Raw genomic sequence first — 22,812 nt, 5'->3', positions numbered from 1 at the left:
GCAGGGAGCCTACTTCTGCCTCTCCCCCTGCTCTCAGGCTTGCTCTGGCTCTCTCTGTCTCTGTCTCAAATGAATATATAAAATCTTTAAAAATAATTAAAAAAATCAAAAGCATATGACTCTTGATCTAGGGGTCATAAGTTCAAGTCCCACTTTCAGTGTATAGCTTACTTTAAAATTTTTCTTTTATTAAAAAATAAGTAACTGAAAGGCAGGATACAAATTTAAGAGATAGAAATGACTTAATGTCAATTACTAACAATGTTGTACAATCTTAAAACATTGGTACCTTGCTAATAATTTCTTGTCATTATTTTAAGTGAACCCTGTTGAGAGAGGAGGAACACAGAATATAAACTTTGGTCTTGGCAGCCTGGGTCTTTTTTTTGAACAGAGGCTTTCTCTGATAGATTTTTCCCACCCCCAAGTGAGTCAATGACCACAGGAACTTCTCTTCTTCCCTTTCCCTCTTTATAGTTTAGAATTATCCTGACTTGACTTCTTCCACTTTCCACTTCATGCCCACTTCCCACTCATCTGGGCTGAGTGGTTGGTTTTGGTGGCCGACCTAGTGGTAGGATTAAAGGTGGGATCATCACTGCTACTCCTCAAACTGCTGATTCCAGGTTATTTTATTTTGTCTCCCTCTACCTTCAATCCTGCAGGGAATGCACAGAATTGCCCCAATCAGGATAGTCCTCCAAAATTTAAATAAAAATTCAGCGTCAAAAAATGAGAAAGTTAGCAACACTATAGGGTATTTTAGAACTCACTTTGGTTTCCCATTGCTCTTTAAACTAAAATTGTAAGGAAATCACAGAAGTGCTTTTAAAGACCCAAAGGAGGGGAGAAAGCAACCAAAGTGCATTCTGTTCAGCCATGGAACAAAGAAGACAGAGAGAATTTGGTCCAGAAGTAATGAGGTTGTTGCAGTAACAGAATTAATCAGGCTGGTATTCATAAGATAGAAAAGAAAGAGCAGGACATGATTTAGGATTGAGGGCATTCCCTGGGGTTGATCCAGCAGGAGGCTTCAGCCTGCACAGCTTTTCATGAGCAGTGAGTGCCAGAGCTCCTATCTTGCCCATACCAGGCAGTTCCCATTCCCATCTCTCACACCACCTGCTCAGCAAAAGAAATTTCCATTAGCATTGGCATCAGAGGATTCCCCTTCATCCAACCAAAACTAGAACTGTGTACGTTTTCCCAAAGAAAGTTGGTTATGGTTGGTGGTTAATTTGCTTATAAAACTCCTAAAATAGTATTACTGCTGTAGTGTTGTAACTTTGAAACAGAAGATGTAGGTTCCAGTGTGGCCCCACAGTATCATAGTTGTGTGACCTTAACCAAGCCACATCACTTGCCATTTGTTTCATCTGCCAAGAGGAGCTAGCTAACAGACTCTCCATTCAAGGTTGAATAAGAATGAAGGGACATAAAATATATATGAAAGCATCTGGCAAAGTGCCTTGTGCCAGTCTGGTGTACATGGTATTTATTAATTTTGAAGGTCCATTATATAGGTTATATGTATAGTTGTGTATGACTATTTACAAGGAAATGTCCTTCAAGTTCCAAGTAATCTGCTTGCAAATGAACTTCTGAAAAGTATCCATATTATAAATAGAAATTGCCCCAACTTTTGGTGTCAGATTTGGTCAGCGGTGTCAGATTTTCTTCTTCTTGCTGTATATGTTACTCAACTATCTAATAGCATAGAAACAACAAAATATATTTATTTAATTTTCTTTTTTTCCCTATCTAGAATCACTTGAAATCATATCTACAGCAGCAAGCCATTCTAATAGTGCAATAAGAAAAATGGTAAGTGATTTACAAAGGAAATGGGAATCTTGTAGTTAGAGAATTGTCAATAATATAGCCTCATGTTATCTGCAGGTGTGAACCAAAACGAGTTGATACAGGTCAACAAAAAAGATTCTTTATAAGGCAGCTTGGGTGGCTCTGGGGTTTAGTACCTGCCTTCAGCCCGGGGCATGGTCCTGGAGACCCAGGATCGAGTCCCACGTTGGGCTCCCTGCATGGAGCCTGCTTCTCCCTCTCCCTGTGCCTCTGCCTCTCTCTCTCTCTGTGTCTCTCATGATTAAATAAATAAAATCTTTAAAAAAAAAAACCTTAACTACTGGGGTCTATTCTTAAAAAAGATTCTTTATAAAATGTTTAGTGTTGTGTGGAATAATCCTCTCCTCTCTTCTCCCAGTTTTCAATTTGCCCATAACTGACACATTTTATACCAAATTTATGCTTAGTCCCATTCCCTTCTGAATTATCCAAATTTTTGTTAAGGTCATTGTATTATTAAAGCCACTAAGATAAAACTTCCTTTTATTTGGTCTTGCTGTGTTTTGTTTTAATTTCCTAGGAGAACCTGAAAAAACTCTTAGAGATTTATGAAATGTTGGGAGAGGAAGAAGACATTGTAAATCCTTCAAATGAACTCATAAAAGAGGGACAGATCCTCAAGCTAGCTGCTCGGAACACATCAGCACAAGAACGCTACCTTTTCTTGGTGAGTATTCTGGTGTGAGCTGGTCACATACAAATAATTCATAAATGTGGTTCTGGACCTCTTGGAAAAGCAGGATGCTTGCTTGCTTACCAAAGCAGTTCTGTCTAAACTGGTTTAGTTGGCACTGCCAGGGTTCCACAGAAGGGACTGTCCTTAGTAACTAAACCTTGTTCTTTCAAGGACACCAATCCTAAGGTATTTTAAAAATAATTTTTCTGTGTCCTTACCTACCACGTGTCAGTTACATTAGTAACACACAGCTGAACACACAACCTGTGATGATCTTAGCTATCAGTGTGGGGGGCGGGGTTGCGGGGACTGATAGATTTTCTCACATTTTCCTTGTTTCAGAGCCACTCTTTCCTTTCATTCTTAGAGGCTGACAGGTACCATTTTCTGACCAGAGTTCTCTTCTTAACCCGCTCTGATCACTACTTTTGATCTTTCCAGTCTGAGAAAATGTATTCTCAAGGTTGTGAAGCTCGTGCCTAAAATCTCTCTGTGAAAAGTGTGTGAATTTGCCAGAGAGTTCCTTTTTACCGCAGTGGGTCCCGGTCCCTTCCTTTACTTCCTGGAAATGACAGTTAGTCTGGGGCTTATCTCAAATGTAAGAGCTCTTCTTGGGGCATCCAGGCCATTATGTTTTTAGTCTCCTAAATCTAGTTCTTTTCTGTATCTATTGATATAATAATAATTACACTAATAGCTAACATGGAGTAACAATAAGCTACGTAAGTGTTAGTTATTGTTAGGATTGTTATTATAGTCACAGAAACAGAGATACATTGGTCATGAGGCTGCCCAGTACCAGGTACATGATAAATTCTCAGCATATTACTCACGTCTGACTTTGTGCTGCAAGGCAGTCATCTCATCAGCCATAGTACGAGTTTAATTGGGGGCTTACAGGTTTTTGCTTTCTGGTTACAGCCTCCTTTGAAAGGAAAATGTACAAGAACTAAATATCATGCACAGGGGTGGTCAGTATCTCTCATTTTTCGAAAAGAACATTAAGTCACCATATTGCCTAGCTGTTTTCCCAAGTTTGTGTAACTCAAGAAAATTGAAAACATACATCTACACAAAACATGTTTATGAATGTTTACAGCAGAATTGTTCACAATAGCCAAAATATTTGGAGATACGGATATAGTAGGATGTCTATGCAATGGAATACTGTATGGCAAAAAAGAACAGAATATTGGTACATGCTACATGAATGAACTTTGAAAGCACTGTGACAAGTGAAGGAAGCCATTCACAAAAGCACACACTCTATGATTTCATTAAGTACAATGTCCAGAATAGGCAAATGTGGAGAGGCAGGATATAAGTAGTGGTTGCCTGGGACAGGTGGGGGAGAGGAAATGGACACAGGGTTTCCATTTGGAGTCATGAAATATTCTGGAATTAGATAGTAATGATGGTTGCACAATTTACAACTATGTTAAAAACCATGAATTGTACGTTTTAAAAGGGTTTTATGTTATGTGAATTACATCTCAGTAACTTTAAAAAGTTGATAGATGTTGTCCAAATTAACTGTAAAAATCTTCATTTGAGCTCAACAAAAGTACTTCACCTCTCAGAGGTTACAAAGAGAGCTAAAAATGTGTAAAGGAAGGATTGTGATGTCCTTGAGGGTTCAGAGGTCTATTTATTTTGAAATGTAGGTTTTGTGATTCAGGTATGATGAGACCACCAGATCAGGAGACGATTGCATGAGAAAGATCATTATACTCACAGATTCCCAAAAGGAGGGGCATGCTTTACCATGGGGATTACATGAGAAAGCACTGGGGTCCATACGGAGGCAGAGGGAGCAAGGAGAAAATGTGAGCAAGAGCCTTTATTGTGGGTTCAGTGAGAAGGGAAGGGCAAGGCAGCATAAACAGATTTAGGATTTGCTAGTTTAAATAATTCCATCAGGCTCTGGAGCATACAGGGGCTGTTGTCTGGTACCTGGCGCTGGGGGTTTAGAGCAAGGGAATACTGGCCCAGTGTAGAAGAGCTCAAGAAAGGAGGCAATGGAATTTGGCCTTTGGATTGGTTGCTTTCCATATGAAAGACATGCTTACAGGTGAGTCATTTACTACTTCTAGGAAGTGGGCAACCCTGAGAGGGACAGGTCCCTCCATTGTCAGCAAAACCCCAAGATGTCAGAGCATCAAAAATACAGAATAAAAAGACATGCTTAATACACTCTTTTGGGCAAAATGCATGGGAGTTAATGTGTTCCCTTTGCCTTCACCCTTCCTTTATGGGCTTAGGCAATTCTCCTTTCCCTCTTCTGTATTACAGTTTCAGTAGTTAAGCTTCTAGCTCTGTGTCTAACCAATTGCCTTGGTTTAATTTTCACATTTGAGAATTATCTGGAAATAGTTTAAGGTTGAATACCTTGTTGCAGAGCCAAATTAAGCAGCTCTTTGGAGGACAGATGGCAAAGAGCCTTGGGGGAATACAGCTGTAGTGACTTTGAAGAAAGGACCCATCTTGTTCCAGTTATTATAAGCTATCAAACTTCTCTTGCCATTGCCTCCCAGGAAAATGGAGTCATAAAGCAGGAGTTACTGGAAAGCATTTTCGTCTTGTGAAGACCATCTTAGAAGCATTTCTGTAGGTCCATTCTATTAATCCCTGCACGCCACCCACCTCCACCCCCTGCACTGTTCTTGTCACACACACTCCTCTTGCCAACACGCTTTTCTTCCCATAGAACATCTTGGTTTTTTGTATGTAGAAACTTCAGAAGTACCATTCTTACTTTTCTTTGTCTCTAGGAAGAAAATGAGGGCTAGTCTTCTGTATCCTACTCTGGTTATGTTACATTTCTCTAAAAAGCCAAATTGCATGCAGAATCTGATTTCAACTTTCAGCTCAGCTTCACATGTTTGCACATTTGCTTGCCTCCACTCCATGCTTTTTTATATTACTGCAGGATACCTGTTGACTAAATTAAATAACCACACCTGACATATGAAAGTTTTTTTTAAAACTCACCAAATTATCCCATAGAATGACCCAAGAGATTTTATTCTTGGCTCTTTGTTGTTTTCATCTTTATTTCCTTGTTGCTTCACAGGTTTCACTTTTTTTCCCCTTAACTCATTTAAGCTTTGAATACACAGCAGACACTGGAAATTTTCTCCAACAATGTACTTTTACAAACTCTAGAACAAGCTTTAATGAAACTGTTTCTGGTGAAACATGAAATTGAACTGTTTCACTCAAATACTTCAAGACACTTGAAAAAAGTAGTTGAGGAACACTGATGATCAGGAAGGGGGACTGTCCCTGTGCTTTTAGTAAAATTGAGACTGGCTTCTAGCCTAGCACTTTAAAAGCTTGCTCCTCCCCTCCCTGCCACCAGCCAGGGATCACTTGTCCATAACCACTTCTAAGCTACGGGGGGCCCCCAGGTGAAAAGGAATCTCCTGCACTGAAAGGAAAAGCCATCTATTTGGTGCTGCAGTTGTTCTGACTTCCTCTTTGAGTCTACCAGCAGAAACCCAGAGGGAGGGTGATGGTGGCTTAGGTCACAGGCTCAAGATTCACAGAGGGAACAAAGGGCATCTTCTGCTTTATGTCCTCTAGGAGCTCTTACTTTTCACCTCTAGGAAGAAGAAAAGGGGTATTTATTGACTAGCATTAGATTGTGATATGAGTTATATAAGGTTAATAAATAATTATTGACAGTTTATAATGTAAAGTCCCACTTAGGAAGCATATGTAATAGGGGAAGCATAATCCTGCAAGCATAAAATGGAAAGAGAAACATACCATTTATAAAATAGTCTGTCATCTTATATGAGTGTCACCACTAAAAACAAAAAAACAAATACCTGGAACTTCCACATTCATGGACTGTGTTCCTATAAAATAAGACTTTGCTGAACTTTATGAAGTGAACTTGAGTACAAGTATCAGATAACTCAGATGACATTACATTTGTCACTTACTTTGCAGAAAAATGAGATGGCGGTTGCACCTGGGTGGCATAGTTAAGTGTCCGACTCTTGATTTCAGCTCAGCTCAGGATCTCAAAGTCGTGAGATTGAACCCTATGTTGGGCTCCATGATGGGCAGGGAGCTTGCTTGGGATTCTCTCTCTGCCTCTGCCCCTGCCCGCTCTTTCTCTCAAATAAATAAATTTTAAAAGAAAGAAAGGAAAGGAAAAGAAAAAAGGAAGAAAGAAAAAAAAAGTTAAGCCTTCTGCATGTTGGTGGCTGCTCTGTAGCTCTTGCACTACAGGTCATAGCCTTGACCAAATTTCCTTTTGAGAAGGCCTTCATACAGGATAGGGAAAAAAGTGTTCACAGGAACAGTTAGCAGCAAGCTGTTACCTTAATCAAGCTGGGATGGTGATGAGAGCCTTTCAGAGTGTTTTCAAATCTCCAAATCCTATATCCTGCAGTGAGGCTGGGGATTGCCATGCTTAGAATACAGTGGACCATTAATGATAGGTCGTTATGGTTCTCTTCCAGAATGTAAATGTGAAATGTGATGCTGAGGTGCATCTGTTAAAAGGGTATTTAGTGTCCTTTTATCTCTACGTTATCCAGTGTGGAAATGAAATTTATGACGCTGGTTATAGGAACTTGTAAAATAATGTATAAGGAACAACTGATAAGAAATTTGCTTTCAGAATGACTACAATGGGCAACATCACATAAGCCGGTTGAAATGTTTTAAAAGTCCTTCAACATCTCTTGCCTTGATGGCTGTGTGGAGCCAAACGGAACCTGGCAACACAGGATGTTTTTCTTCATTTAATCCTCCAAACAACCTGTGACTTTTATAGATAATAATCCTGAGACATGAGAGATTTCATAGTGCACAGAGTTTAAGTCCCCAGTAGTTCTTGTCTTTGAAAAATATATGTAAGTCTAGAAGCAGTTTTAGAAACAATTAATATGAAGGAGGAAGAAGTATGGCTCTTCTTTAGGAATCTGCCTACCAATTAACCTGAGTATTTAGCCTTTCCTTCTTTTGTGTGTTTGAATATATTCAAAAGTGAATTAAGTGCCTCCCAAACCTACTGTTTGGTCCTGGTTAGCAAGGGTTGTTCATTGTTGACTAGAAATGAGGCATAATACATAATCTGATTATTTCAAAACAAAGTGTTCCTTTTAAAAGAAGATCTAGTAAAGAAGACCTTTAAAAACTTCTTGCGAGGGCAGCCCTGGTGGCTCAGCGGTTTAGCGCCGCCTGCAGCCCAGGGTGTGATCCTGGGGACCCCGGATCGAGTCCCACATCAGGCTCCTTGCATGGGGCCTGCTTCTCCCTCTGCCTGTGTCTCTGCCTCTCTCTCTGTCTCCATGTCTCTCATGAATAAATAAATAAGAAATCTTTAAAAAATAAAAAAAAAATAAAAACTTCTTGCGAAAATAGATGACATTTCTATTCATACATAACAAATTCTTCAGATGTAGGCCAATATAAAACAGTAACTTAGTTTTTTACATAGAGTTAAGTGTGCTAGCCCCACGTGTTCTAAACTAATAACTTGGGTTTTTTTTAACTTAATATTAAACATACCAGCAAAAATATTTTAAGTATTACTGGTTTCCTCTAGTAGCTTTTGTAAACTTGCTTTGTAAGATACAACAAGTAGAAATTTTGTTGCCTACGGGCTTTAGCTTTTGCAACAAATGGTTGAGAACTTTAGGTCCTGATATATGGAAAGTCCTTAATAAATTGTTGCTGAATTTAATTGAACTAATGTTCTTAACAGTAAAAATTTACTTAAATATCAACAAAATATTATGAACCAATAAAGGGAAATATAACTGCTAAAATAAGGTAATTTTGATACAAGCGTAAAATCTCAATATAGTATTTAGGTAACTTTGCTCATGTAGAGGGTATGATATTCCCCTGGGAATTCCTTGGAGTTTTTTTCTAGGGCTACTTTTAATATTGGTTGTTTTCTTCTTTCTTCTTTGTTTTCCTTTTTATTGATGTGTGTGCTGTCTCCTTGCAGTTCAACAACATGTTGCTGTACTGTGTCCCAAGATTCAGCTTGGTAGGCTCTAAATTCACAGTTCGAACCAGGGTCGGCATCGATGGAATGAAAATCGTAGAGACTCACAATGAGGAATATCCACATACTTTCCAGGTGTCTGGGAAAGAGAGAACACTGGAACTGCAAGCCAGGTGAGAGAAACCTTCCAACACACAGCCTTCCAACAGCATTAGAATGAGTTGTATGATAGGATCATTCTGAGAATCGTTCCCAAGTGAATACTGCAGATCTCTGGGAGTCTGGTTGGACATAAGCAAAGAAACAGAATCTCTTAAAACAGAACCATGTTATCCCTTTTGATATTATTCATAGTGTCTAGATAGTGGTTTTCAAGACAACAAGAATTCAGTAAATTTAATTGACTCTTCAGATTTGCAAGGTGCTCAGAGAATGAAGTTATTTCATTCAAGCTGGACTTTTAATGGAGAGGATTTTCAGAGGAGGCAGAGTGGAAAAGGCCATGATTCTCCTGCTACAGTTGGAGGATACACCAAGGAGGCCATGTGTGGCTGTAGTGGCCTCCTGGAACCAGAACTTCTGGAAGGGGTCGTTCTTTTATATAAGCTTCGTTGAGTTGGAAAGAAAGGCTGGGGTTCTGACATCCATCTGCCTAACACAACCATGTTTAGGAGGAAAAAAGTGTGAGAACCACTAGAGTGGCTCTTAGCTACCTCATGTGTGAACCTCTGGAAGATAGAGTGCTGTCAGGTTTTTAAATACCTGCCTTGGGCAGCCCGGGTTGCTCAGTGGTTTAGCGCCACCTTCGGCCCGGGGCATGATCCTGGAGACCCGGGATCGAGACCCACATCGGGCTCCCTGCATGGAGCCTGCTTCTCCCTCTGCCTCTCTCTCTGTGTGTCTCTCATGAATAAATAAGTACCATCTTTAAAAAAAAAAAAAAGAATGGTGAAATTTGGGAACCTTCAGAAGGTAACAGATGGGAGGGTTAAGTACCAATCCTGACTCTGATGGTTCTGATATTTGAGAATCTAGAGACTCAGCACTTCCCGTTCCTTTTTATTCTCTTGCACCAATAGCATGTGGTTCTGGCTCCTCAGATGAATTCACCCTGGATATTTATACTTAGTAACTTCATAAGCGTTTGAAGTTCAGACTTTCAGAAGGGAATAAATAATTTTTCCGGAAATCTCTGCCCAGAGAATTGGTGGAAATTGGTGAAATTACAGTTAAAGGAGATACGGCAGGCTGGCACAATTTGAAGAAATAGCCAGTTCTTAGATTTCCTGAAGAAAATCTATACTGAACCCGGCATTACTTAGGAAGCTGCCAGGGGACTGCTCTAAGGATTACAAGGTGGCATTTCAAGCATAAGTTGAAAGTATAGAGGACTTGGCTTTGAATAGTACAATTTCTCTACATTCTAGTGGGGTTTGGGGATCAGCCACCAAACCCAAGGGAAGAATGTATCATGCTCTGCTTGGAGGCTCCTGACCTGAGTCCTCAGTGTTTGACTCACTGAGCGATTGGTTCTGGCAACAGGGAGGACTCCTCAGTAGTTCTGATCACCAAAGAAGTTTTTATTGCAGAAGAATGAAGGCACTCACTGCTGCTCTGAAATCCAGCGTACTTAAAAATGTGTGAACCCGAGAGAGGTGTCTAAACAGTGAAAGAGAGATTATCAAGGTTTTGTGGGTTGCCTAAATGGGAAAGATTTAGGAATCTTTGGCCTCTTTTCTCTTCAGGCTATGGCTGATGCTTGAGGAATACTCTTACATACTGGCAGTAATCATTGTAGAGTTCCAATATGCACTATTGGATACATTTCAATATCCAATTGGTATTGAAAACATGGTCATTTTTCCTTAAATGACTTATTCCCCAACTCTCATTGCTGCAATTGTATTTATGATTATATGGTGAATTGGAGAGCTAAATTAAGTGATTACTTTTCATCTAGCCTATGATTCTTTCAAGAATAAGGACAAACACTGAAAGTCTCAGAACATCAGAATGTCACAGGGATTACTTGGAGCCCAAAATTGGGTGTATGTTTGGAGATGTTTATTAAAGATCATTCAGTTCCGAAGTCACCTGGGAAAAAAAGAGTTCTGCTTTTCTTGCTAAATGAGTCAGTCTTAAGACTGACCTCTGACCCTCTGCTTCCTCTTTCATATTTAAAAGAATATAAACTATTCTGTGTATACAGTTTTTATTTAATGGTTTTATACTTTTAAATGAGTATAAAAACATACTAAGGAGTAGAGGAGTAAAAAATCCGCCAGACTTGAGACAAGTAAAACAAAAAGCATTGAAGACTCGTCAATGCATTTAAACATTGAAGCATTGAAGACTTCTTTGCATTTAAAAGGCTAGAAGCATGGGGCAGCCCTGGTGGCTCTGCAGTTTAGCAACACCTTCAGCCCAGGGCCTGATCCTGGAGACCCGAGTCCCGAGTCCCGTGTCGGGCTCCCTGCGTGGAGCCTGCTTCTCCCTCTGCCTCTGACTCTCTCTCTCTCTGTGTCTCTCATGAATAAATAAATAAAATCTTTAAAAAAAAAAAAAAAAAAAGGCTAGAAGCAGCTAGGAAATAACTGTCATTCCAGGCAATAGAACTGCTTTTATCCAGGCAGGGCACTGCAGTAGGGAGAAATCTCTTTTTAGGGGCAAGATTGAGCACCCCCCCACACACACACACATGCACACTAAGGGTCTACATCTAAGGATCCCCAAGTGAACAATAGCAGAATCTTCCATTTGACAGGCACAGATTCCAGCAGCATTCCTGGCACATCATGATGCTGAGGAATAAATTTGCTGGCAAGATAGATGGTATCACCGGAGCAAAGCTCCTGCCAGATTCCTGCGTATGGGATACCTGTGGGAGCGAGGCGTGTAACGGTCAGACTGGAACTCAAACTTAGCCTTAGCCTACCAAACGTATGCCAACAGAGCCCACTCTTTTGGCATTCTTCAAAATGCTCCGTTTGGAGATCTAACTGTCCAGTCTACTAATGGGGACTTTTCTAATATACTCTGTGACAGCAGCCGGTGTAAGCTACCTGCAAGGGTGATGAAATAAAGAAAATTTGCCTCAATAGGAAAATAGAAGACCATAATCAAGGAAATTTTTTTCCCCAACAGAAAATTATTAAATACTGGAGTAAGTCCATTAATCTGTGGAACCCTTCCTACAAGCATCTAAAATATTTGCTTTGCTTTATAAGTTAAGTACAATATTGCCGAAAGCTTTCTTTTGAAACTGTTTGTCAAAGGAAATGTTAAATAACTTCCTAAGGCCTTACAAAGATATTTTAGATCCCAGAGGATAACTGTAATCTTTTCTAAGATGGGCTGTGACTAGTAGCCTTTGAAAGCCTCCTGTGTTTTCTTAAAGGTGAATTGGAAGATTAGTTGTATATCTGGTATGATGCTAAATCTGCAGTTACCTAGTATATTGAGCTAGGTGATGGTTGTTTAAACTTAACATCAGGGCAGTATATCAATGGAAGCTAAATGTAACTCTCCCAGTCGAAAATTGTGGATACCAAAGTGGATGGCCTAAAACTCTGTTTAAGGGGTACCTGGGTGGCTCAGTTGGTTAAGCATCTGCCTTCAGCTCAGGTCGTGATCTCCATGTCCTGGGATCGAGCCCCACATTGAGGTCTCTACTTAGGGAGGAGTTCACTTTTCCCTTTCCCTCCCCCTTCTCCTCTCCCTGCCACCACTACACCCGAACCCTCTGCTCATGCTTTCTCTCTTTCAAATGAATAAATAAAAATTTTTAAAAAATAAAACTCTTTTTAAGAATTTGTTTTAAAAAAAAATAAAGAGAATTTACTTGTTCAGGGGGGTGCCCAAGTAGCTCAGTTGGTTAAGCATCTGACCCTTGATTTCAGCTCAGGTCATGATCTCAGAGTCGTGAGACTGAGCCCTGTATCAGGCTCCACACTGGGCGTGGAGCCTGCTTAAGATTATCCCTCTCCCTCTGCCCCTCCACCCCCTTTCTTTTCTTTTCTTTTCTTTTCTTTTCTTTTCTTTTCTTTTCTTTTCTTTTTTTTTTTTTTTTAGGAGATGCTACTTTTTTTTTTAAGATTTTATTTATTTATTCATGAGAGACACAGAGAGAGAGGCAGAGACACAGGCAGAGGGAGAAGCAGGCTCCATGCAGGGAGCCCAATGTGGGACTCGATCCCGGGACTCCAGGACCATGCCCTGGGCCGAAGGCAGGTGCTAAACCACGGAGCCACCCAGAATCCCCTCCACCCCCTTTCTTAAAAAAAAAATTAAAAAGTATTTGTTAAATTGCCAGTGATTCTGTTTTATTTTTATTGTAACTCCTTCCTGGACATCCCTGGATTTTCCAGAAAGTTGTAACAGCATTAAATCATAGTTTTATTCATGAGATGTAACTCATTAATGTTCTCTGTATTCACTTGAATTTTGTTTTGTTTTAGTTCTGAGCAAGACAAAGAAGAATGGATCAAGGTAAACCATATTTCTCTTTTCATTTTTGCTTTTTGGTAACCTTTGTATGTGTCCATAAATGTGCCCATATAGTATACACATATCAACATCAGAACAAGGTCATTTAATTTTTAAGATCATTCCTACATCACAGATGTTTATTTAATATAGCATTTTCATTAATTTGCATGTGAAATTTTACTATGTGCTTTGAATCTCACTTATATTTTAGGCTCTTCAAGAGACCATTGATGCTTTCCATCAGAGGCATGAAACCTTCAGAAATGCAATTGCAAAGGATAATGACATGCACTCAGAGGTTTCTGTAAGTTGGAATAAATCTTTAAGTTCTTTTCTCTTTGCAATGCCAGAACTGGCTATTTAGACAGAATCTCACTCTTTCTTACATTAATATAATAGTGAGTACCTTTTTATGCTAGTTAAATTTCTTTAAACCTTTTATATCTTTTCCTAGGTGTTGAGTTTCAAAGCATGATATGAACAGTGTTGTCAAACGTGCTTTTTAAATAAATAAGTAAATAGATGGAAATAACCATTTTTTTCTATTAAAATTGAACCTTTCCTTTTTAGACTGCTGAGCTAGGGAAAAGAGCTCCAAGATGGATCCGAGATAATGAAGTAACGATGTGTATGAAATGCAAAGAGTCTTTCAATGCACTGACAAGAAGAAGGCATCATTGTCGAGCATGTGGACATGTAAGTGAGATTTCTTAATGGTCTGAAGGTTGCTGGTAACTAGATAAGTGTAAAATCACCAAGTTTGAAAAGGCAAAAAAAAATTTTTTTTTTTCAGTAAATAAATCATTTAGTTGATAAACTAATTTTGATGACAGCTACATACAAAAAACTGTGCTGGGTCCTAGAGAAGACATGGTAAGCAAAATGATACCCAGCTTCACATAACTTACATTCTAATGGAGAAAATAACAAAAATCAAACAGATGAATAGGCATTTCAAATTATTATAAGGACAATAAGGAGACAATCAAGAAATTAAAATGGAGAATAATGCTAATCAAGGATGACATGGAACCAGTTTTACTTAGAAAAATGAAGACCTGGCCCCTGGACTGCTCAGTCAGTTAAATGTTCGACTCTTGGTTTTGGCTTGGGTCATGATCTCAGAGTGGTGAGACAGAGCCCTGTATCAGGCTCCGTACTCACTCAGCACAGAGTCTGCTTGGGATTCTGTCTTCCTCTCTATCTGCCTCTCCTTCCCCCTCTGAAAGAAAAGAAAGAAAGAAAGAAAGAAAGAAAGAAAGAAAGAAAGAAAGAAAGAAAGAAAGAAAGAAAGAAAGAGAGAAAGAGAGAAAGAGAGAAAGAAAGAAAAAAGAAAGAAAAAAGAAAGAAAAGGAAAAAGGGAAAGGGAAAGAGAGGGGGGGCGGAGGGAGGGAGGAGAGAAAAGAAAGAAAGAAAGAAAGAAAGAAAGAAAGAAAGAAAGAAAGAAAGAAAGAAAGAAAGAAAGAAAGAAAGAAAGAAAGAAAGAAAGAAGAGAAAGAGAGAGAAAGAAGAGAAAAAGAAAAGAAAGAAGGGGAGAGGGAGAGGGAGACCCATCTGAAGGGTTGATATTTAAGCTGATGTCTAAAGATGAGGAAGAGTTAACCATGCCAAGGGAAGTGGGAAAGGTGTTTAGTGGGTCTGTATGTCAGAAGCCCTGAGATAGGAGAAAGTTAGATCTGCTCTTGAGATGCCAGAGGTCATGAGGCTGGAACCCAATGAGTAAGCGGGAACTGTGGCATAAGAAATAGAAGGGGCAGCCCAGGTGGCTCGGCGGTTTAGCACCACCTTCAGCCCAGGGCGTGATCCTGGAGACCCGGGATCGAGTCCCATGTCAGGCTCCCTGCATGGAACCTGCTTCTCCCTCTGCCTGTGTCTCTGCCTCTCTCTCTCTCTCTCTGTGTGTGTGTGTGTGTGTCGTGAATAAATAAATAGAATCTTAAAGAAAAAAGAAATAGAGGTAAATAATAACTAAAGGAGTTCATGTCTTTGAGAAAAAAAAGAAAGGAACATATAGCATAAGAAGAAGTTCAGGCTTTTGATGAGAGAGGGAAACTTCTCGCCATTATAACGAAAAGGGAAAAGGAAATGATGGGTGCAGATGTGGGTGTGTTTTTGATTTTGTGGTAGAAAATTTTCAGTATGATATCATGTTGTCATTGAAGTATGAGGAAGAGTCATAGCTGAACAAAAGAAGAAAGAGGAATGAGGGGAGATTCAAGAAAGAGGGCTCAGTATGAAATAGTTGTCTCTGGGCAGGGGTGTGAGCCTCCATGAAGAATAGTTGTGGACTGCTCTGTGCCCGTTAGAGGAGATTTATGGTTATGTGTGTAAAGGGACACACAGTCCATTTACTGGCAAAGATTTGAGTTGTTTCATATAGAAAGCATGAGGAGAAACAAGGCATGAAATGAAGCAGGAAAGCTATAACAGGTTTTGGATGGCCTTGTAAACCAAGTTGAAGGTGATATACTTTCTTCTTAAAAAGTAACAAGTAGGGATCCCTGGGTGGCGCAGCGGTTTGGCGCCTGCCTTTGGCCCAGGGTGCGATCCTGGAGACCCGGGATCGAGTCCCACATCGGGCTCCCGGTGCATGGAGCCTGCTTCTCCCTCTGCCTGTGTCTCTGCGCCTCTCTCTCTCTCTTTCTGTGACTATCATAAATAAATAAAAATTAAAAAAAAAAAAAAAGTAACAAGTAAACCAAGAAGGGTAGTCATTGCAATGCTGTGATTTAATATAATATTGGGATGCCGAAGTGCAACAATTCTTATTGATAGTTCTTTTAGATTATTCTCTTACTGCAGATCTCTTCCATTTTAGTCCTAAGTTTTCTCTCAGTGAAACAGTTTTGTAATTAAATTTGAGAGTGACCAACTTTTTTTTCCCTTCAGGGTAAGACTTTTTGTTGTCTGTCACTGAGTTTGCTTGAAATGATTTCAGGTATTGACTGATAGACTTACCTTTAGTAAACAAAAATGTGTTTGAATGTGGATTACCAAATAATATGACTTGAAAATAAATAAGATAGTACCTGATATGAATGTACCGATGCAGGCATGCCTAATACCAAATTCTATAGTAATTTCATTGTAATTATGAGAAAGCAATGAATAGTTCTTTATCATGAATTTACATGCTGTGAACCTAAACTAAAAGTTTACTATCATTTATATGTCTGTAAATAGTTGGTCTACTACAAATTGGAGAACAATATGCTTCTAGAAGTAAGAAGATAATTTTTTTTAAAGATTTTATCTTACATACAGTGTAATATTAGTTTCAGGTGTACAATATTGTGATTCAGCACCTCCATACAACACCCGGTGCTTATTACAGCAAGGGACTCCTTGATCCCCATCACCTATTTAACCCTTCCCCCCCACCTCCCCTTCGGTAATCATCAGTTCTCTATAGCTAAGAAACTGTTTCTTGGTGTGGCCCTCGCTCTTATGTTTTCCCTATGCTCATCTGTTTTGTTTCTTAGATTCCACATATGAGTTAAATCATATGGTATTGGTTATTCTTTGACTCATTTTGCCTAGCGTAATATGCTCTAGCCCCATCCATGTTATTGCAATTGGCAAGATTTCATTCTTTTTGATGGCTAATATTCCATTGCGTATATAGACATCTTCTTTATCCATTTATCAGTCAATGAAAAATTGGGCACTTTGCATAGTTTGGTTACTGTAGATAATGATCCCTATAAACATTGGATGCATGTATCCCTTTGAATTAGTATTTTTGTATTCTTTGGGTAAATACCTAGTAGTGCAGTGGTGGTTCATAGGGTAGTTCTATTTTTAACTTTTTGAGAAACCTCCATACTGTTTTCTAGAGTTTGCATTCCCACCAGTAGTGCAAGAGAGTTCCTTTCTCACATCCTCGCCAACACCTGTTGTCAGAATGGCTAAACGTAACAATACAAGAAACAAGAGTAAGGTGGAATCTCATCACAGTTTTGATTTACATTTCCCTGATGATGAGTGATATCGAGCATCTTTTCATGAGTCTGTTGGCCATCTGTATGTCTTCCTTGGAAAAATGACTATTCATGTCTCTGCCCATTTTTAAGTTGGATTATTCATTTTTGGGGTGTTGAGTTTTAGAAGTTTTATACATTTTGGATATGTCAGATATGTCTTTAACAGATATGTCATTTGCAAATATTTTTTCCCTTTCAGTAGGTTGCGTTTAGTTTTGTTGATTGTTTCCTTCACTGTGCAGAAGGTTTTTATTTTGATGAATTCCTGATGGTTTATTTTTGCTTTTGTTTCCTTTGCCTCAGGAGACATCTAGTAAGAAGTTACTATGGCCAAAAAGATAATTTTTTAAACTGGAAGGGTTTTTTTTTTTAACAATTATTTTATAATAATCAGAAAAAAATGCCACTCATTAAGAAATAGCATGCATTTGCATTATACTCATTCATTCATTGGCATTCTATAAATGTTCATTGGGTGCTTTATGAGCAAAATATACAAGGACAATCTCATAGAGCTTACAGCCCAGTGAGGGTTACACACATAAGCCGAATAATCACACAAGTGTATGATTAAAAACTAATCAGTGCATCAAGAAAAGTAAGGGAACTTCAGTAGCATAGTGACAAGAGACGGTGCTCTATTCTGGAAGTTGGAGGAGTCTTCTTTGAAGAAGTGGAATTTGAGTTAACATCTGAAGGATGAACAAGAGTTAATTCACTGAAGCAGAGATGAGAGGAAAGGAGTATAGTATTTCAGGGGCTCTGTGAAGCCAGTGTTACAGGGAATACAGAGAGGAAGAGGGGCAGATTATATAGATGTCGTGGGCCATGGGGAAGAATCTGTTCTTTATCCAAGAGAAAAAGGAAAACTTTAAGGATTTTATATAGAGGAGAAACCTATCAGATTAGCATGTTTAAGACAGCATCTGGTGCTGTTTGAAATATATCTCAGAGGGAAGTAAAAATAGAGGCTGGAGAATGCTCCAGTAAGAATTCCAGTAAGAATACTACAAGGACCAGTCATGAGACTGTAATGGTCCAAAGTACAAAACTGATAGCCCGGACTTGGAAGGAAGATGTAGAAAAATGAACAGATTAAAAAAAAATATCCAGGAGATAAAATCAGCAGGACTTTGTAATGAGGTGACTCTTTGGGGGGTAAAATAGAAGGAGGTGTTGAGGATGATGACTCCTAGATTCCTAACTTATCTTGACTGGTTAGATGGCTGTGCTATTTTCTGCAATAGGGAGCACTAGAAGGGAACAGGTTGGGAAGGGTGGGATGGAATCAGGAGAAATCTGAGGGCAGAGAAGATCGAGATCATGAGTTAATTTTGGGAGCATATTGAAACATCTAGAGGTATGAAAGGTAAAAGTCTGAACCAAGTCTTTGAAGACCTCCTGCCTTTAGAGCGAGGACAAGGGTGAACAAGCAGAGCCCATCACCAAGAGTATGAAATACCATGACATATACTCCTAATGTTCACAGAGTATTCTTAGTCTAGTAGAAGTTTGTGTTAAATATTTAACTCTTATTTATTACTATAAGTGATGATTGCTCAAATCTTTATGATTATTTACTCTTTTTTTTTTTTTAATTTAAGGTGGTTTGTTGGAAGTGTTCTGATTACAAAGCTCAACTTGAGTATGATGGTGGAAAATTGAACAAAGTTTGTAAAGACTGTTATCAAATAATAAGTGGATTCACAGATAGTGAAGAAAAAAAAAGAAAAGGAATTTTAGAGGTATGCAATATTAAATGCTTGATAACTTTTAAATTTTTATGGAAGGAATGTAGAATTGCCTTTTAACCCTGAATAATACAAATAGCATATTTTCTGATTTCTCTTAATATTTAACAAATTTGAAGAACAAGCAAGATTCATACATTTGTCCTGTCAGGCTGAATTTTGGGATTATATTCAGTTGTGTAGAGCAACAGTGCTATATTAAATCAACATGCATTTGAGAGTGAAATACATTGGTTTTCCTGAAGGTGGCTATAGTCGAATATTAGAGTATTGTCTCTTCTAATGCCCAGCTTATATTTTTTAATAGGAAAGCTTTTCTGTCAGTTTTACCTTACTGGCTTCAAAAACTACTGTCTTAAAATTCATATTAAAGTATTACTTTGGGGCAGCCCTAGTGGCACAGCGGTTTAGCGCCGCCTGCAGCCCAGGGTTTGATCCTGGGGACCCTGGATCAAGTCCCGCGTCGGGCTCCCTGCATGGAGCCTGCTTCTCCCTCTGCCTGTGCCTCTGCCTCTCTCTCCCTCTCTCTCTGTGTCTCTATGAATAAATAAGTAAAATCTTTAAAAAAATAAAAAATAAAGTATTACTTTGTTACCTGAAAAAGTCTACCAACTTACTGCATTAAAAGCATCATTTAATAGCCAGTGACAATAATCTGGTAACTGCATTAAAATATCATTGATACATCTTGCAAATGAATTTGACCCATGTTTTTAGACTAAAGTCAGGACCTCCCAAGCCCAGGAACTATAATGCAGCTTGTATCTGAATGAGTTTTACACTGAAAGATATTAACATAAAGAATAAATTATGTAATAAGGCCTTTATCTCAGAAAGTTCAACATAGCCTGGAAAGTCTTTGAAGAATGGGCTCATGACCAGAATTCTATGTATCTAAAGTCAGAGACATACTTTGTTTATTAAGAATTTCCATGGTTTGGGATGCCTGGGTGGCTCAGGGCATGATCCTGGAGTCCCTGGATCTAGTCCCACACTGGGCTCCCTGCATGGAGCCTGCTTCTCCCTCTGCCTGTGTCTCTGCCTCTCTCTCTGTGTCTCTCATGAATAGGTAAATAGAATCTTTTTTTAAATAAATAAATAAATATTAAAGAATTTCCATGGTTTATTAAGAATACACATTTATTGAGCATCTACACAGTGTAAGCATACAAAGATCATTTCTGTTAACTGAAAAAGAATCATAAACTTCAGCATCCATTTAAGGTTAAAGTATAGGCTGACAAGCTAAAAGTATAACTCTGAATTCTTCTAGGGTATATGTTGCTTTTGTAGGCAGACCAAAAAGGGGCTTTCTCTGGCAGGGAAGGTGGAAAGACATGCTTACATTTCACTGGCTCCCAGGAATACAGCCTCAAGACTTAACACAAGCAAGTGATGAAACTGGCATAATATAATGAGTCAAATAACTTGTTTTAAGGGAAGAGTTTCAGGCTATATCTATGAAATAAAAAACCCTAGGTAGTTTTCTCAAAAAAATCTATACTCGGGGGACAAATTACCAGGTTAACACATTTATATCATGAAGTCCATAAATAGAAAATGATATGTATATGAGTACATGTACACACATATGCGTACATACTTGAAACTGGCTTTATGCCAACTAGTTTGTTACGTGCTCTAGACCAAGAGTCAAAAAGGTTTTCTGATAAAGGGTCAGAGAGAGGGCAGCCCTGGTGGCTCAGCAGTTTAGTGCTGCCTTCACCCAGGGCTTGATCCTGGAGACCCGGGATCGAGTCCCACATCGGGCTCCCTGCATGGAGCCTGCTTCTCCCTCTGCCTGTGTCTCTGCCTCTCTCTCCGTCTCTCTCTCTCTCTCTCTCTCTCTCTGATGAATAAATAAACTCTTTAAAAACAAAAAGGGTCAGAGAGAAACTATTTTAGTCTGTGCAGGCCAAGAGTAAAAACTGAGAATATTACTTTTCTAACAAGAAAGAAAACATTTTCAGTCTTTGACAAAATTCAATAATAAGCTTAGTATAATTTTTTATAATATGGTAATAAGACTGGAATTCTTGGTGGATGGGGGAGATAACATTTTCTTTAATTGGAGTCCAAAGTTAGTGTTCCCTGTCATCAGGTCAATTTTAAATGTTCATCTATAAAAACTATTCTTAACTCATAGGCCATGCAAAAACAGGCTGGTGGGCCATAGTTTGCCAGACAGTGCTTCTTAAACTATCTGTGAGGAAGGGCCAGTTTTATTTCCAAACCACCACAGCTCAATACTTTTGTAAGATACATAATCATGTTGCTTGTGTGTCATCACAAAGCCAGATTGCTCTAAAAGTTTCTAAGCGCTTGCTCTTATTCTCTGTGCTTTATCTTGAATGGGTAGCAAACAAGTCTGAACCAGCACTGTTTGGTGGATGGCATTAAGTAGCAGTACCCTGAGGATTTGAGCCATGGAGAACAGAAGCAGACCACTTGCTTCCCATAATGTATATAATGTCTATATTATAATGTGTATAATAAATCTACCATTTAGTCGAGTGGTTTTGTCCCCTTTTTAGCCAATTATATATATATAAACATAAATATGATACATACATACATGTATATATTAATATTGTATTGATATACATTGATATATATATATATACACACATACATATGTATATGATACATGTATCATATACATTTGCTACTGCACTGTTACCCAGTTGAAGCCTAGAATGCTGGTTCCTAAATGTATGATCTAGAGAAAGTTATTTCATCTCTGAATCTCATAGATAATGAAAGTGGTACCTTCCTAGTATTGGTATGAGAAGTAAATGAAATAATAACACAATAGTGGACTAAGAAAAGCACCTGCATAGCAAGCAGCCACTAAATGTTTAACTTGCAGTCTGGTAATAGTTAAAATTCACTCATATTTTCCTTTTCTCATGGAAGATCTAGATGAGTATTTAAATAATAAATTGCAGGGATCCCTGGGTGGCGCAGCGGTTTGGCGCCTGCCTTTGGCTCAGGGCACGATCCTGGAGACCTGGGATCAAATACCACGTCGGGCTCCCGGTGCATGGAGCCTGCTTCTCTCTCTGCCTGTGTCTCTGCCTCTCTCTCTCTCTCTCTCTCTGTGTGACTATCGTAAATAAATAAATTTTTTTAAAAATGTAAATAAATAAATAAATAAATAAATAAATAAATAAATAAATAAATAATAAATTGCAGATGGCCCCTTTGGGGGCATTCCCAAGAGACATTTTATATGAATATATTGTGCTTTATGAATGTTCCCTAGGGTGAATCACTTCTCTACCTGCTTCGTTTTGTATTCTTTCTCTCACGCCCTTTCCATTATATTTTTCTAGATTGAATCAGCAGAAGTATCTGGGAACAGCATAGTGTGCAGCTTTCTTCAATATATGGAGAAGTCAAAACCTTGGCAGAAAGCTTGGTGTGTGATCCCCAAACAAGACCCTCTTGTGCTGTACATGTACGGTGCCCCGCAGGTATCTACACTGTATCTTTCTGAGGGGAAAGAGGGAGGCCAATAGACATGAACTCAGGGATACCTGAATGGCTCAGTGGTTGAGCATCTGCCTTTGGCTCTGGGTGTGATCCTGGGGTTCAGGGATCAAGTCCCACGTCGGGCTTCCTGCAGGGAGCCTGCTTCTCCCTCTGCCTGTGTCTTTGCCTCTCTCTCTGTGTCTCTCACGAATAAATAAATAAAATATTTTAAAAAAAAAAAAGAAAAGAGGTCAGCCCAGGTGGCTCAGAGGTTTAGCGCCGCCTTCAGCCCAGGGCCTGATCTTGGAGACCCAGGATCGAGTCCCACGTTGGGCTCCCTGCATGGAGCCTGCCTCTCCCTCTATCTCTCTGTGTGTGTGTGTGTGTGTGTGTGCCTCTCTTGAATGAATGAATAAAATCTTTAAAAGAAAAAAAAAAAAAAGACACGAACTCAGAATCCTTCTATTATTCCTCTCCAGAACAAGAGAGCTCAGACAGTTGCATTGTCTTTCACTACAATTGAAAAAAAATTAGTAAAACAAATAATAATAATAATTAGTGGGATCCCTGGATGGCGCAGCGGTTTAGCGCCTGCCTTTGGCC

General features: G+C 39.0%; 1 protein-coding gene across 7 annotated transcripts in view; it reads left to right on the top strand.

Annotated features, from left to right (window-relative positions):
* FGD4 (FYVE, RhoGEF and PH domain containing 4) overlaps positions 1-22,812 on the top strand; it is a 214,293-nt gene that overhangs the window by 182,622 nt on the left and 8,859 nt on the right. For all 7 annotated transcript variants that reach the window (XM_072798413.1, XM_072798411.1, XM_072798414.1 and 4 more), the window contains 8 exons: positions 1,766-1,824; positions 2,384-2,530; positions 8,514-8,686; positions 12,971-13,001; positions 13,213-13,305; positions 13,572-13,697; positions 18,589-18,729; positions 22,071-22,211. In XM_072798413.1, coding sequence (XP_072654514.1) covers positions 1,766-1,824; positions 2,384-2,530; positions 8,514-8,686; positions 12,971-13,001; positions 13,213-13,305; positions 13,572-13,697; positions 18,589-18,729; positions 22,071-22,211 — 911 coding nt within the window. The remainder of the gene's footprint in view (positions 1-1,765; positions 1,825-2,383; positions 2,531-8,513; positions 8,687-12,970; positions 13,002-13,212; positions 13,306-13,571; positions 13,698-18,588; positions 18,730-22,070; positions 22,212-22,812) is intronic.

This window comes from Canis lupus, chromosome 25 (genome assembly GCF_048164855.1).
Source record: "Canis lupus baileyi chromosome 25, mCanLup2.hap1, whole genome shotgun sequence".
NCBI lineage: Eukaryota > Metazoa > Chordata > Mammalia > Carnivora > Canidae > Canis > Canis lupus.
This window is presented reverse-complemented; position numbering and strand designations above follow the sequence as displayed.